The sequence below is a fragment of the Bactrocera neohumeralis genome, unplaced genomic scaffold (assembly GCF_024586455.1).
Source record: "Bactrocera neohumeralis isolate Rockhampton unplaced genomic scaffold, APGP_CSIRO_Bneo_wtdbg2-racon-allhic-juicebox.fasta_v2 cluster11, whole genome shotgun sequence".
Lineage (NCBI taxonomy): Eukaryota > Metazoa > Arthropoda > Insecta > Diptera > Tephritidae > Bactrocera > Bactrocera neohumeralis.
In genome coordinates, this window is record NW_026089624.1 from 20722895 (window position 1) to 20740801 (window position 17907).

A 17907-nucleotide genomic window follows, 5' to 3' on the forward strand; every position below is an offset into this window, starting at 1 on the left:
ATTTCCGCCCATCTGTGTTTTCCTACTTCAGCGAAAACGTTAGTTACAGTTTGTTTCCTACTACCCTACCATCACTCACTGTTGTTTCGCATATGCTAAAACATGCCACGCATACAAACAAAATGCCACTTTATATGCATATACTCGTAGCACTTAAGTAAAACCTTTCAGTGTACCACTCTTCTGAATTCGAGACAAAGCGCAACCACTACGATTACTACTACTACTATGATGATGAAGGCGACCATCCTATTCGGGCGGCCCGAACGCAATGCGCCAATGACTTTGACGTCGTAGCCACGGTGGATACTAGGGCAGAAAACGCCAGCACGCTAATAGTCCCGCACGTCTTCACTCATATAGCGCATTAGTACAACATAAAAGGCACAAAAAATGCAGCAGTCAGGTATATACAGTCTGAAACTTTAAATAATTGCCTCATAGCACTTTCAACACAATCTATTCATAAAATATTACACAACGTCAACTAGGTGGAACATTAAAATATTTATTGTGCGTTAAACTAACAAGTGCAAATCAAGTCCGAAGTGAAATATATGTGATCATAATAATTACAATACTAAGCAAATTCTTTCGAAGTGCAAAAGTGGCAAAATGTACATTATCAGGATCTTAAAACAAAGGAACTAGTGTTTCGAGACAATAAGAAAACTTTAAGGCGCGAAGATAACATTTTACGTTAAAGTATATAGTAGTTTATGAACAGAAAAATCAACTGAAGTACGGTTATACCCTCCAGCTACTGGAAGCAACAGCACTCGACTGAATTGAACTGGCCAAATATTTTGAGTTCCTAACGCCCACCAAACAAAAGTAAGTAAAAATGTTTTTGTGATAGATATGAATTTAGTAATTAATATCTAAATAAATCGATATAGGAAATTTACATAAAACATTGGGTCGTTTGAGAGTTGAAAAAAACGTGAAAACCTGTTATTTCTAATTCATATTATAAATTGTATATAACCGAGAATATTTAAGAATAATAGTACTTCGGTATATTCAGCTATCATTTATGTAATAAAGAATGAAATGTCAGTAGTTTTACGCGTTCGAGACAGGCGAAAATATGAAAAGTTCTAAAACTTAGTGCAGCGTGCTTTTGTGTGCTGCACTGACTACTTATGTACCAGTATATATGTATGTATGTATATTGGTGTGACTGTTATTCCCCACGTTGAGTTTATTTTCAACAAATGCCACCTGAAGTTTCAGTTTTTTCCGTAAAAAAAGGTTCCAAATTAAACCAATTTCTAATTTATACCCACAAATTTTTATATCGGATTTTTGAATTTTTGCAATAAATGTTTTTTCTCCAACGCAAATAAATCAAAAGTTTGAAAAAGTGATGTTCTAATACAAAATTTTTCGCTCCACAAAAATAAATTGAATTCATATTTTTTATAAACATATGCCTTTCGAAGGTATACACATTTAAATTAATTCATCTCATATACTGTATTCTTATATGCGTGGGTACACCATGACATATGAGCAACACAGAATATATACCATAAATCACTTGTGTGAATGCTCAGGTCATTTAAAACTTTAAAGAAAAGTTTTTATGAAAAGAAAACTATCCGAACCTTTTTTGTAGAGCGGAAAATTTTGTATTAGAGTATCAATCTTTCAAAATTGTAGTACTTTCTGAATGCAAAATATCAAACTTCAGGTGGCATTTGTAAGCACGGTAATGTATAAATTATATAAAATGATATTGAAATATAATATGACTTTACATTTTTTAAGTATTAAGATTAACCTATATAATTGTGCACTTGCAACTCCAAATTGTCTTTTTCGCGGAGTGTCACTTATAATGGAAATAATGTATAACTTTAAACTTTTGGAGGAGGAACTCTTCTATCAATCTCGCTGCACTCTAAAAATGGTTCCAAACTTTATACAATTGCATATATCAAATGTTTTCCATGCTGGGATTACACTTTATTTGGTGTCGTCACTGAAAATAACATATAACTTTTAACTTTTGCACTCTCCCGCAGTTCCCAACACCCATCGTGTATCTCCCCTGGGATCATATAAAGTCCTCTCATACCGCCTAGAAGATAAAAATTAATATAATAATATGATTTGCTTGCCCACAGAAATTTTAATTAAATTTTCGGTTAATATCGTTTTGTTGGCGGAGTAGTCGTTCGATTACGCTCATCTACGAACTCGTATTTTTTTTTAGCTAAGGAACGTTAAAATATCTCAATTTTAGCTCATGTTAAAGGTTGAACGAACGCATTGACGGTGTGACAGGGGGTCACCCGGATTTCAACTCGTTTCGTCATCCGGATCCTTTATATATACAAAACACTATATCTATCTTGCTTAGTTTTAGGTGATACGTACAACTGTTTGGCGAACAAGACTATTATACTCTGTAGCAACATGTTGCAAAAGTTTAAACATGTTCCTAAAATTCATTGTTCGACAAATATATAAAATGATTCCATTTAACTTTGTATCTAATTAATTTTTATTGAAGAGCATAGAATAAATTAGTTTTACAGCTATATTTTACTTCCCCTCATCAAAAATATTATTTAAAGCATTCATAAACAACATAAAACATGTCTGACATAAACTCTATAGAAGAGGCTAATTTTTTTTAATATTGAGGTGATGTGGAAAGCGTCAACCAGGATAGGAATATACTTCCTTAGTGTTATTAGGATTCGTCCAAAATCTATACCAATTTCTTTCATATTCAGCGGAAAACCATATAACTTTTATTAATTATATAAAAGATTCACACATTTTATCAGGTGCAAAATCGGAAATTATTATGTAGCCTTTATTGTGGCAGAAAAAGGGACGATCTGGTGGAATTAATTTTGACACTACTGAGGTATACTTATTTCGTTTCGTAAAGATGATTTGTTACATAAGTTTTCCATACGAAGGCTTGGTTTTGTCGATTAGCTTGTACGGCAGCTATATATATAGTGGTCCGAAATAAGCGGTTCCGACAAATAAGCAGCTTCTTGGGGAAAAAAGAGTGGACAAATTTCGCTATCTCAAAAATTGAGTGACTGCGTATACACAAACGAACGAATAGACATGTATGTTACAAACTTCGTAGCAAACTTAATATATCCGGAATTTTATTAAGATAGCACGTATTGGCAGGTCAAGCGGTATAAAGTATGCCGGAAGTTCGAAAATATTTCGACGAGGTATTTGGCGGATAAGGGAAGTATCGAGCCGATTCATTCCACTTTTGACACACAGTAATAATCAGAAAGAGACTATCTCCGAACCAGCCAGTCTTACGCGCAATCTTACAAGATTGATATATGTCAAACGCACCTTTTGTGCAAAGTTTTATCTGAATATATTCATCGGTGCTACATTTGTGGAGTCCTGTGTAGAAGTTCACGTAAGTGAGGAAAGTTCTCTGATCGCCATTCACTTGGGAGTGGCCGGAAACGATTCTTTTACATATGACTCAAGCAGCTCACTACTTCCGGTCTTTGACCAAGTATCCTCTGGGTAGCCTAATAACATCCGTTTGGAGGCCAGCTAAAGTGAGAAGGCGAATCATCCCCTACATAGGGTTGTGCGCTGGGTTTGGGACCCGCCACGTAAAAAAAACACCCCCACTGAAAAGTAGCAACCAGCCTCGGATGAGAGACCCCCCTTTTGATGACGAAATAAGGACTACGAATTAAGGGCACGCACCTGGAATGTCCGGTCCCTTAATTGGGAAGGTGCTACTGCCCAGCTGGTTGATGTCCTCGTTAGAGTGAAGGCTGACATCACCGCCGTCCAAGAAATGCGATGGACGGGACAAGCACAGAGACGCGTAGATCCTTGTGGCATTTACTAAAGTGGCTATATAAAGGAGCGCAAGTTTGGTATTGGATTCGTGGTGGGAGAGAGACTGAGTCACCGAGTACTATCATTCACTCCGGTGAATGAACATCTAGCCGCAATCCGCATCAAAGCGAGGTTCTTCAACATATCGCTGATTTGCGCCCACGTCCCAACGGAAGAGAAGGACGATATGACCAAAGATGCCTTCTATGAGCGCTTGGAGCGCGCCTATGAGAGCTGCCCACGCCTCGATGTCAAAATCGTGCTCGAATTTAACGACAGGGTGGGCAAAGAAGGTATCTTTGGCACTACGGTCGGTAAATTCAGCCTCCACGACGAAACATCCCGAAATGTGTTGATAGACGGAAGACACGTCTCCAGTGTTCTAGACGTGCGTACGCTTCGAGGTCCTAACATCGACTCGGACCACTATCTTGTTGCAGTTAAGATTCGCACCCGCCTCTGTGCAGCAAAAAGTACACGTCAACAAACACAAGGAAGGTTCGACGTCGAGAAGCTGCAATCACAACAGACAGCTGAACGATTTTCTACTCGGCTTGCACTCCTGCTCTCTGAGAGCACTTGTCAACAACACGGTATAAGGGAACTGTGGAATGGCCTTTCGAACTCCGTGCATTCAGCTGCAACCGAAACCATTGGTTTTCGGAAAGTGCAGACGAACAGCTGGTACGACGAAGAGAGCCGTGTTGCAGCGGAATGAAAACAGACTGCCTACCTCGCAACGTCACGATCGACCACAACTCGTGCGGGATGGGATAGATACCGAGAGTTGAAGAGGGAAGCGAGACGCATTTGCAGACAGAAAAAGAAAGAGACTAAAATGCGTGAGCACGAAGAGCTTGATAAGCTGGCCGACAGGGGTAATGCTCGAAAATTCTACGAAAAAATGCGGATGCTTACAGAAGGTTTCAAAATCGGAGCATACTCTTGTAGAACCCCGAGAGGAGATCTAGTCACCGATGCCCAGAGCATACTTAAATTATGGAGGGAACACTTCTCAAGCCTGCTGAATGGCAGTGAACGTACAACGCCAGGAGATGGCGAACCCGATTCCCCAATCAATGACAATAGAGCAGACGTTCCATTGCCCGACCATGAAGAAGTTCGAATAGTAATTACCCGCCTGAAGTACAACAAAGCGGCGGCGGCCGATGGATTACCAGCCGAGCTATTCAAACACGGCGGCGAGGAACTGATTAGGAGCATGCATCAGCTTCTTTGTAAAATATGGTCGGACGAAAGCATGCCCAACCATTGGAATTTAAGTGTGCTCTTCTCAATCCATAAAAAAGGAGACCCCACAATCTGCGCCAACTACCGTGGGATAAGCCACGTCAACAAAATGATTGGACCTTATCAGTGTGGCTTCAGACCTGGTAAATCAACAACCGACCAGTTATTCACCATGCGCCAAATCTTGGAAAAGACCCGTGAAAGGAGAATCGACACAAGCCACCTCTTCGACGATTTCAAAGCTGCTTTCGACAGCACGAAAAGGAGCTGCTTTTATGCCGCGATATCTGAACTTGGATCCCCGCAAAACTAATGCGGCTGTGTATACTGACGTTGAGCAACACCAAAACAACATAGCTGTTCATTTTATATGTACACATTTATTTCGTTGTTGCCATACTAATACCTTTCACTTCATTGAAATATGAATATTTTGTTGAAAGTGAATTTTTTTATGCAAAAAATAAGTAAATGGGTAAATATTTTTGTTTTAAATTATCAATTGTTATTACAAATGCTGTAACAGAGCTATTTTATGCTTCTATTTGTAAAATAACGTCATATTTGTTAGAGCTTTGAATAATTTTTATACCCTGAACAGGATATATTAAGTTTCTCACGAAGTTTGTAACACCCAGAAGGAAGCGTCGGAGACCCTATAAAGTATATATATAAATGATCAATATGTTGAGCTGAGTCGATTTAGCCATGTCCGTCTGTCTTTCTGTCCGTCTGTCTGTATATATACGAACTAGTCCCTCAGTTTTTAAGATATTCTTTTGAAATTTTGCAAACGTCATTTTCTCTTCAAGAAGCTAGTCATGTGTCGGAACGGCCGATATCGGACCACTATAACATATAGCTGCCATATAAACTGAACGATCGGAATCAAGTTCTTGTATGGAAAACTTTCACATTTGATAATGTATCTTCACCAAATTTGGCATAGATTATTTTTAAGGCAACAATGTAATCTCCGAAGAAATTGGTCAGATCGGTTAACTATAGCATATAGCTACCATACAAGCTGAACGATCGGAATCAAGTTCTTGTATGGAAAACTTTCACATTTGACAATGTATCTTCACCAGATTTGGTATAGATTATTATCTAAGGAAACAATGTAATCTCCGAAGAAATTGGTCAGATCGGTTAACTATAGCATATAGCTACCATACAAACTGAACGATCGGAATCAAGTTCTTGTATGGAAAACTTTTGCATTTGACAAAATATATTTACGAAATTTGGTATAAATTATTTTCTAAGGCACCAATGTAATCTGTGAAGGGTATATTAGCTTCGGTGCTGCCGAAGTTAACGTTTTTTCTTGTTCATTTTGCATATTAGCGGCATCACTCCTCTCTACTGTCAATTCTACTGTCCTCTCTACTGTCGTCGGCAAATTTAAAAATATTTTCAAGTTAGCGAGAACGACAACTGAGAGCCTGCAGTCGTGTAGTCGTGCAGTTGTCAAAATAACTGTATCAATAAGAACGTGTGTATTTTAATATTTGAGAGATGTCGCTTGCAGTCTGTCGCACCCTATGTGTTCAATACATTACTCTATAAGTCACCTCGACTAGTAACCCCGCGGTCTTCCTAGTCACCTTAAGTCATTTGTGCATTTCATCATCTATATATGTGTGAAATATTACGACACCACATTTAATATTAAAACGATTATTTTATTAAAGAGATCTTAAACACTTGTATTCTTGACGGCGTCTGTACAAAAAGTGACGCTTCTCAAAACTGTAAACTAAGAATAAGAATTCAGTTGAAAACTGTAAATTTCCAAGAATATACAGAGAATGAAGTAATAGAAAAATAATAGAATAACTGGCAAACAGTGCTGCCAGATGTGATGCATCTTGTTAGTGTGCCCACATATGTATATAACCGAAAGTTGTTAGTTACACCATTTATAACTCAAGAACGGCTAAACCGATTTGGCTGAAAATTGGTGGAGAGGCAGTGGCGGATTAAGTATTTTGCCGCCCTAGGCCCTGTCTGATTAGCCGCCCTTCTTAGAGGATGAAAATTTATTTCTTTGAGTCCATTCATATTATTAAGATACAATATTTATTTCATAAAAGTATAATTGTTAAACAATACAAATAAATATTAATTTATGTTGTCAGTCAGTACAGTCAGTTTTCTTAAATATATAATATAACTTAAGTTTTAAATATCTTCTTTCTGGCTTTCGTCTGAGCAAAATAATCAATTATGTCGTTGTAATCAATTTCTTGAACTAGTTGGGCTTCAATTGACAGTAGTGCTAAAGCATTGAGTCTCTCTTGGCCCATACTTGCGCGTAAATACGTTTTGACTCTTTTCAAGGTGGAAAAAGATCTTTCTCCTGAACAGTTCGTAGCCGGAATACTCAAAAAAATACGAAGAGCAATGTCTACATTTGGATAAACATCTTGAAGATTTTGAGAATGCAAAAAATTGTATATTCCTTGCGTGGAACGAATATCTTTTGTGTTCATTAGAGAATCTTTGAGTTGACAGTGCAAATAAATACATTCATTCGCGAAAGTATCTTCCAAATCATCAGAATACTTAGTAACTAATTCATCTGCGCGAATTTTTAATTCATTGATATCTATTTCATATAAATTGTCAAAAAAATTAAATTTTTCGTAAAGATTATGATAAGCATTTTTTCGTCCTTTTAATTGTACACTTAAAGTATCTAAAATTGGATAGTAAACGTTGGTTCGAAAAGTTTCTTCTCCAGATAAAGCTGTTCTTTCATTTTCCCGTGACTCGTCAGCCTGAAGTTTTCGGGTTTTTTTACGACGAGTGTCATAGTGGTAATAATTCTGAACTCCAGATAGTGCTTTGGCTTTTTTTTTCATAATCAGAAAATTGTTTTTCTCTCATAGCTTTGAAAAATAATGCCAAAGAACTATGTATATATTCTTATCACAGATGATAAATCAGCTTGAGAATCCTGAAGCTTCTTACTCGCAGCATTAAAGCGATTCAAAATTGCATTCCAAACAATTACTAGAATTGCTGTTTCTTCTTCTTCTTCTTAATTGGCGTAGAAACCGCTTACGCGATTATAGCCGAGTTAACAACAGCGCGCCAGTCGTTTCTTGTTTTCGCTACGTGGCGTTGTTTTGATTCGTGCTTGCACTCCTGAATATAAACCTGACATGTTGCTTGCATTATCGTAAGATTGACCACGACAATTCATTATATTTAAACCATTATCCTCAAGAGATTTTAACAAGGAATCTTCAATATCTTTAGCCTTATGGCCAGTATTTGGAATGAATTCCAGAAATCTTTCGACAATTTTACCATTGTTACGTACATATCTAATAATTATCGTGAGTTGATCAACGTGGCGTGGAATCCAAAATTACACCAAAATACTTAGCAGATTGCACTTCTTTAGAATTATGGTGCAATACTTTATTTTGAATTAATAATATGATTTCTTCGTAGATTGTCTTAGATAAATACGAAGTATTTCCACGGCCAGGGTGCGCATATAATTTTAAATGTTCTGATAAAAACGGATCAAATTTAGCAAGAAGCTCGGCTGAACCTAAAAAATTTCCATTATGGGGATCTCCAATTCGTTCTGAATGTCCTCTTAATGACAGCCCTCTTATTGCGAGAGATTTAATTATCACAATTAATCGATGAAAAACTTTTTTCCAGTATAAAATTTCTTCAGCGAGCTGCTCCATTAAACGTTGATCAACACGGCCTAGAATGACAGCTCGAGCTTTGAAGTGACTAATGTTAGTTTTGTGAAAGTCAGAATTTTCATGAACTTCAATGCGCGCTTTTGAGTTTTTCAATCTCTAAACCCTTGACCAGTAAAAGCGTTTACTTCACCACTCTTACCAAATAGTAAACATAGAGCACAAAATACTGATCCTTTACTTTCTGAATAAATTAACCACCCACGATGTTGAATTTCTCCGTTTTTTAAATTACGTTGGAATAAGCTTTTAGAACAAAATCGCATTTTATCAATATACAAATTTCGTGAATTTTTAAAATCCGTTACATTATTTTGTGGTAAACCGTTTATAGTTATAAAATCTCGTGTTTCATCATTTATATTCCACAGAAAAGGATCACCACTCAATTGAAACATTTGTTGATTGACTTTCTTCCGCATTTTCTAATGAAAGAAATGTTGACGACGTTTTGTTTGTATTTGTATCTTGCAATAAAGGAGGATTCGATTGTATTTGTTTGGTATCTTGTGCTGAAGTGTCATCTAATCCCGGCTAAAAACCAAAAAATCTTTTAGCCACGGACATTAATTCATTCATATTTGAAATTAAAATTTTCCCTGATTAGACAAAAAGATTAAAAAAAAATCAATTCTCAATATTTCAAATACTTACTTTCTCTAAAAGTTCTATTTATGAAAAATTATTTTTAATCTTTTTTTAGAGTTATATTTGAAAAAAAAAAAAAACACTTGCAAGTGTGTTTTTTTTTTTTTTATAGTAGGAGGAAGCATCGAAAGCCGGAGTGCGGGACTTTAATCCGCTAAACCTAACCTACTCCCACCTCATGTCTCTCCCACGGGACCACTAGACAAAGTATTACTTCATGGGAGAGAAGAAGACTTTTAAGTCTCCTCTATTGCACGGACTGACTGACGCCTAATCTGTTCTAAATGTCTCAATTTTGTCATTATTTGATTTGCCGCTTCGCTGACAGCATTCCACTTTACAGAGGACTCGCACATAAGTGCTGTCAAATTTTCCACCGTGATACTACCTCCAGTGGTGGTTTTCAGCTTTTCCCTTATACTAGAAAACCAGGGGCAATGATAGAACACGTGTTCAGAGTCTTCTATACACTCTGTACACGTCGGACAGTATTGACTAAAGTCATGACGATATTTGAATAGATAGCTTCTGAAGCAACCATGCCCACTGAGTATTTGGGTAAGGTGAAAATCCAGGTCTCCATGTTGCCTACCTATCCACGAGTGTATGTCCGGAATCAGTCGGTAGGTTCACCGTCCTTTGCATGAAGTTTGCCACCGCTGCTGCCACATTGCAATGCTTTTTATTCTCTCTTCTCTTTTTGCTGTGGTAGACGTCTCTGATAAGTTATATATTCGCGTGAATTCGTCTCCCTGGATGTCAATCGGTGCCATACTGGCTAATACCAGCAGCCTCATTTGAAATGGTTCGGAAAGCACTTATCGCTCGTATTGCTGAAAGCCTATGCACTGTGTTAATTGGTCTTGCATATGATTTTGTTTCTAGCGCCTGTATCCATATTCGAGCCGCATACAGGATCACTGAACTTATTGCCTTAGCTATTAAACATCGTCGGCTGGAACGCACACAGCCTTTATTTGCCATCATTCTAGATAACGCATTATATATTTTATTAGCTTTACTTGTCGCATTTTCTAAGTGTTCTTTGAACTTGAGTCTTGAGTCCACTATTACCCCAAGATACTTGCGATTGTTTTCACATTTTTTGGTTGCGGTATTCTTAACACCCCGTCGTACATTAGGTTGCGGTACTCCACTGGAGATAGTGTAGCTCTGAGTGCCCTCGTCCGTCTCGTATAGCAATATCCTATTTTGGAAATAACTCATTATAATATTTATCAGATAATGAGGAGCATCTATATCGTGTAGAGCTTTTATTATATTTGCCCATTTTGCGGAGTTGAACGCATTCTTCACATCCAGGGTTATTAGCGCGCAGTATTTTTTCCAGCCACCTTTCCATCTTTTTCCACTTATTGCACATTTTGCAGTATCAACTACTTCTCTTAATGCGTCAATAGTGGACTTCTTTTTAATAAAGCCGTATTGTCTCTCTGATAATCCACCGGCTTTTTGGATTGCTAACTCCGAGCGGTTTCTTACAATGTTTTCGTACACTTTCCCAATTGTGTCGAGCATGCAAAGAGGTCGATAAGATGAAGGTTCTTCTGGTGGCTTTTTTGGCTTTGGGAGTAGAACCAGACGCTGTATTTTCCACGGATCAGGGAACACCTCTTCTAATATATACGCATTGTACATATTAACAAATAGGCTGGGCCTTAGAGTTATGGCTTCTTTAAGGGCTCTATTTGGTATACCATCTATTCCGGGCGCTTTAGAGTTTTTGATTTTTTTCGCAATAGCCAATAATTCGTCTTCTGTGACTGATAGGAGTGGCTCCGTAGCTTCGTTTCGTTTAATATAGGAAATTGAGGCATGTGTTGGGAATAACGCTTCGACAACATTTTTCATAAAGGATGCGTTCTTAGGTTGCTGAGACTTATTTTTAAACTTCGTCATACAAATTTTGTATGCCGTTCCCCAGGGGTCTATGTTCGCTTCTTCACAGAGCTTTTCGAAACAGGATCTCTTACTACGGATAATGGCTGACTTCAGGAGCTTTTTTTGATATTTAAATGATTCTCTGAGTCTGATTTCGTTATCACCTCCCTGGTTACGCTGTAGGCGGCGTCTAGCTGAGTGACAAAGCTTCCTCAGCCTGGCGATTTCGTCGTTCCACCAGTACACCGGCTTCCTATTTATGTTGTGTCTCGTCCTGCGCATAGTTGCATCGCATGCTGCAACTAGCTCCTTTGCACAGCGGATACTAAGTGGGCGGCATCTTCGCCTGATGCCTTTGCCGCACTCCAGACGCTTTCAAAAACGTTAGTATCAAAGTCTTTTTGCCGCCAACTTCGTTTTCGAGAAGTGCAAGTGTATCAAAATACTTACGTCCGATGAACCTGATGCTTGCTGATCTTCACTTACAAGTTTTTCTGATCTTATCATAAAATTAGACATTTTTGGAATTTGATTCAGTAAAGTTTCTTGTTTTGATGATTTTTCTGATTTCCTTTTACGATATTCCGCACCGCTCAATCTTTTTGGATAATCACTCATTGCTAATAAAAAATTCAGAGAACCTCGACAACTTAGTAAAAAAAATGGGTAACTCAAAGTAATAATTGAATTTTTCAATGGTAAGAAAGATAATAATAATGTTATGAGACTTTTACACTTGAACGGCTTTCATAAAACTGAAATAATTTATTCGTTGTATTATGCGTAAAATAAAGCAAAGTCAAACCTCTGTCAATACATACTGCACGCAGCGCTCTTGTTTTCTGTGCGACTCGCAAAATACGTATTTATTTGCGAAAAACGGTACATTTTTGAACGGTATTTATTTTTTTTTTTACTTAATCTGTCTAGTCCAGCGTTGTCCACGGCGCACAATAGCACACGGACAGTGCCAGACACCTCACGCCAACATGTCGCGACAAATGTCTGTGAAAGCACGATTGTGCTACTGTATTCAACTTCGTAGGCAAGCAAAGGAGAATTTTGCGATCAGTTGACGCTAGAATAACCAACACAAGCATAACGTGCACACAGTCACGTTGGACAACACTGATCTAGTCATAAGTACTGTTCAATAAGTTCCGTTATTTCGCAGCGCGTGGTTTTTGAATCAGTTTATTGAAATATTGCATTCTTTAAAGGTTTTCATTCAAATGGCACTTTTTTTGAAAGTGAATATTTGTTTGCAAAAAAAATATCAGACGTGACTTTTTATTACGAATTAATGTATTGTCGTTACATTATATCAGATTTAAAATTTTGACATTCTGAAAAATTTGCCGCCCCCCAAATAGTGCCGCCCTAGGCCCGGGCCTCACGGGCCTAGGCGGTAATCCATCACTGTGGAGAGGTAGCTTAGAACCAGGGTAAGGACATAGGATACCTTTTATCTCTCTATGTCAAAGTTTAATTCAACTCATAAATACAAAAATTATATTTCAAATAATAAGCATTTTTTCAAAATGTCTTAAAAAAAAACAGTAATAAAAAACACATCACATCTATATATATAAAAGAATGTTGTTGTTAGTTACAGCATTTATAACTCAAGAACGGCTGAACCGATTGAAAATTGGTGGAGAGGTAGCTTAGAACCAGGGTAATAGGATACCTTTTATCTCTTTATATCAAAATTTAATACAACTCATAAATACAAAATTTATTTTTCATATATTAAGTATTTGTTCAAAATTCAGGTTTGTATCACTGACGAAAAATTTCGGCTTTATTCCGATTAGAGAGCACTTAAACACTTCTCAGAATCAGTTATTCGTTGGTTTTGTTGGATTATGAACTTGCGAGGCACCTACTTTGCTCATTTCGCCTGTTTCTAGCTTAGCAAATATCTTTTCAACCGTGGATTTCCCTGAGCCCAAATTCAACAGCATTTTCCCCAAAAAAAGCAATACTTTATTAACACACGCAATGCTTTATGATCCATTTTTTGTAAACTAACACAAGTAGCTTTACGAAAATGCTATATCTTATTAACTAATAGTTATAATCCAACTAATAGAAATCATATTAATGGTAGTAGTAGTATTATCTATGTATCAGCCACAGTGAAGCGTGGACGGGTCCTCTAGTTATTTAATAAAAAACAATTTTTTTAAAAAATTAAAAGAAACTATTTTATTAAAAAAGAAATAATTTTACTGGCGCAGTCGGTAGGATCTGCGTAAAAGATCCTGAATAAAAAAAAGCCTAGTAACCACGGGATCTTTTAAGTCATCTTAAGTCATTTGTGCATTTCTTCATTATTTTTAGAAACTATTTTGTTAAAAAAGAAATAATTTTACTGGCGCAGTCAGTAGGATCTGCGTAAAAGACCGTGATTAAATAAAAACCCACACAGTTACTTTGAAACACGTGTCGGGCTGTACTAGGGATGTCAAGATTGGTTACAGAATCGATTCTCGATTCTGACTGTTTTTATACTCTCGCAACAAAGTTGCTAAGGAGAGTATTATTGTTTTGTTCACATAACGGTTGTTTGTAAGTCCTAAAACTAAAAGAGTCAGATATAGGGTTATATATACCAAAGTGATCAGGGTGACGAGTAGAGTTGAAATCCGGATGTCTGTCTGTCCGTCCGTCCGTCCGTGCAAGCTGTAACTTGAGAAAAAATTGAGATATCATGATGAAACTTGGTACACGTATTTCTTGTAGGTTAGTTCGAAGATGGGCAAAATCGGCCCACTGCCACGCCCACAAAATGGCGGAAACCGAAAACCTATAAAGTGTCATAACTAAGCCATAAATAAAGATATTAAAGTGAAATGTGGCACAAAGGATCGCATTAGGGAGGGACATATTTGGACGTAATTTTTTTGGAAAAGTGGGCGTGGTCCCGCCCCCTACTAAGTTTTTTGTACATATCTCGGAAACTACTATAGCTATGTCAACCAAACTCAATAGAGTCCTTTCCTTCAGGCATTTGCATATACAGTTCAAAAATGGAAGAAATCGGATAAGAACCACGCCCACCTCCCATACAGGTTATGTTGAAAATCACTGAAAGTGCGTTAACCGACTAACAAAAAACGTCAGAAAACTAAATTTTACGGAAAAAGTGGCAGAAGAAAGCTGCACCCAGGCTTGTTTTTTTAATTGAAAATAGGCGTGGCGTCGCCCACTTATGGACCAAAAACCCTACTCCCCCGATTTCACTGAAATTCGGTATATAATATTTTCTTAACACCCTGATGACATGTACGAAATATGGGTGAAATCGGTTGACAACCACGCCTTCTTCCAATATAGCGCTATTTTGAATTCCATCTGATGCCTTCTCTGTATAATATATACATTAGGAACCAATGATGATAGCGGAATAAAACTTTACACAAATACGGTATTTGAAAAATATGTAAATGACTGATAATGAAATCTCGATTATCACTTTATCGTGTGAGAGTATAAAATGTTCGGTGACACCCGAACTTAGCCCTTCCTTACTTGTTTTCTATATTTTTCGATTCTAAGAATCGATTATCCGGGGGCAAAAATCGATTCTTTCGATTCTAATCGATTTTAAATTAAAAGGACAAAAATTTATTTATTAAATCACAAGGCATAAATTGAATGAATATTTCAAATCGATTAAATAAAACACAAAAATAGTTAAAAACAATTATATTGTTTTGTTTATAAATAAGGTACCAAGAACATTACATTTCATTTAATTTTTTTTTTAAATAATTCAAGTTGTTTAAAGAAGTTTAATAAAATATGTTTTTAAATAAATTTAAAATAAGTAAAAGAACAATAAGCTAATTGTCAGGTAAAGAAAATCATAAATTTTCCGGGACAGATCTTAAAAACAGAAGCATATTTAAGTGATCTGGCGTTAACCGGCTGCGAATTTGATTAGCAGTTAGCAGTGGCTCAGTAGCCCAGTATGCGAAAATAAACGTTCACAAGGTGTTGAAGTCGCAACAATTGATAAGTATTTTCTTGCAATCCTCGACACGTGAGGATACTCATTTTCGATACTTTTCCAAACAAGTAATGGATCTGGTGTAATACCTCTATCTACTATCGGCCGTTTAATAAATTGCCTTAATTCAATTGGTTCTCCACCCGCTTCATCATTTCGTTGTATTGATTACTCGATTGTACAGCTTGATCCAAAAAATCCCAGAAATTTTTATCTTTGTTTGATGACTGTTGATCTTTAATAGCTAGCCGACTATCACACTCAATAGCTAAGTTTTTTGACACTTTCACCTCCTCTTTTACCAGTGAACCTATACGTATAAAATTCCAATAACATATTAATATTTAAAGTATTATAATAATAAAAAAAATTAATTTTTCCCTATAGTTTAATAAATTTTCCAATGTCAATGACGTACCCACAGTCTCTATAGCACGTGAACAACTAAGGATACTCTGGAAACCAATTTTTTTGTATCGAGGATCAAGAAGCGTTGCGATGTGATACACTTTAGCAGACTCAATGTTGGAAAATTTTTGCTTTAATTCAGCCATTAACATTTTCTTTAATTCTTTACCAACTGTCGTGATGGGATTAAGCTGATTTGTTTTCTGCAAAAAAAAATAAAATAAAAATTATACAGTTAATTACAATTATTCTTTTTTGATAGTATTCTTTTCATCTATTATTTTTTTATGATAGTAATTACTTTTAAAAATCAGATCACCTCACTTTAAATGTATTATATAAAACGATAAATAGTAAAAACAAAAAAATTACGTACTTCTTGAAGTCATTTTACCAGTGGAATACATTTACTCAATGTCACGTGCTTATCTGCACTAGCTTCATGTGTAGCAAACCACAAAGGATACAAAACACCCTTTATTTCAATAAGCGTATCAAGATCATCACCTGATAAATCATCTGGTGGCTTTGATCGTGAAGTTTTATCTCTTTGAACTTTAAGAAGAGCTTTATTCACGTAATCAGCGAGATTAATAAAACGGTCCAATATCTAATAGCATGAGTTCCAGCGAGTTCTAACTTCTTGTATTAATTTTAACGATGGTTTTTCGGATTTTTCTAGTAAAATTTTCAATTCTCGAGAAGCATTTTCACTACATCTAAAAAAATTAACTATTTTTTTTAACCTTGACGAGTAAATTTCTTAGTTGTGATTTCTGATTATGATCCGAGATATTTTAAGTATCACTATCATTTTCATCGAGGGATTTAAGCATCTCACTTTCATCAGATTCAGATGCCGGCTGTGTAATATCAACTTCAATAAGACTTTGTCCAACATTATTGAGAGTGTGACCAATACATGAAACATGTTTTGCTTCACCAAAGTGTTTTTTGATAGCCCCTTTTACGTTAGCTCCTCCGTCTGACAGCACCGCACTGATTTTATTTTTATCAATCCCCCACTCTTCACAGATTTCATTTAATCTTTCTATTAAATATGGAATTGTTTTTCGTTCGGTTAAATAGTACGCACCAAGTTCATAAGAAGTCATTTCATAATCTGAAAAAACGGGGTATAATTAATTAACAATCCAATAATTTTATACTAAATAACAGCAATCATATAATTTAAGAATAAAATTTACCTTTCAAATAATGAGCAGTTATACCAAGGTAACTGCACATTGTGTGCTGATGAGTCCAAATATCTGTGGTAAGACATATAGAATCTGCCTTTTTCAATTCTTCTTTAACTTTCAATTTTAATTCTTCATATTTTGCTTTCATTCGTTTTGTGATAGTAATCTCACATGGAGGTTGATAAAGAGGCTGCAATTTGTTTTACAAACATTCTAAAGCCTTTTTTTCAGGCGTGAATAAAGGAAGATTATCGACAGCAATCATGTACATGAGAGACGTTTTTGCATCCTTATTACGATGACCACTAGATGACCAATATAGATAAATGTTAAGATATAAAAATTTTCGTTCGATTAAACTTCACCTGAGAAGGAACTAGCATTATTTATACAGCGATCAATAGCTCCTTGGAAAGTTGGTCTCTCTGACTCTTTTTCACTCAATGTGCGATTTTGATTAGGATTAGAAGCATTTAAGGAAAGTTTATGTGATTTTTCGAGATGTTTGATTATGCTAGACGTACTATTATTATATTTCAGTTGCTTCCCACATTGGTGACACTGGATATTCGACCCGTTGTTTTTTTTTTAAGTAAATCCATACAGCGCTAGGCGCCATTTTAATAAATTTATCGTCAAGAATTAAGAATCGCGAGTTTTCTTGTGCTCGTATGTAGTATGTATAGGTCCGTATCCAACTCTCAAGTAATTGCTCAGGAAAAAAAATACATTATTTCTTCATGTAATTTTGACAGCTGGTTACGCATTGTGAATGATCCACATTAAAAGAGCAAGGGAGAATAAACAAAGAAAATAAACTTTGTTCGTAATATGTATGTATGTATGTATGTACGCTCTTCTTCTTCTTAAACGATTACTTTGACCATTT

At 36.2% G+C, this 17907-nt stretch overlaps 2 protein-coding genes across 2 annotated transcripts in view; both read right to left on the reverse strand.

Moving 5' to 3' along the window:
- LOC126766153 (craniofacial development protein 2-like) overlaps positions 1-17907 on the reverse strand; it is a 438928-nt gene that overhangs the window by 121459 nt on the left and 299562 nt on the right. The window lies entirely within an intron of this gene.
- Positions 15241-15990, reverse strand: LOC126766225 (uncharacterized). Its single transcript, XM_050484122.1, has 2 exons — positions 15827-15990; positions 15241-15718 (listed from the first exon to the last, which is right to left on the reverse strand). The coding sequence occupies exons 1-2, from the start codon at positions 15966-15968 to the stop codon at positions 15531-15533; spliced, it is 330 nt and encodes a 109-aa protein (XP_050340079.1). The 5' UTR covers positions 15969-15990; the 3' UTR covers positions 15241-15530.

Coding starts and splice junctions, on each gene's coding strand:
- LOC126766225 (XM_050484122.1), bottom strand. CDS start 15,968: ATGTTAATGGCTGAATTAAAGCAAAAATTTTCCAACATTGAGTCTGCT. Junction 15,719..15,826: donor ACGTGCTATAGAGACTGTGG/GTACGTCATTGA, acceptor TTATACGTATAG/GTTCACTGGTAAAAGAGGAG.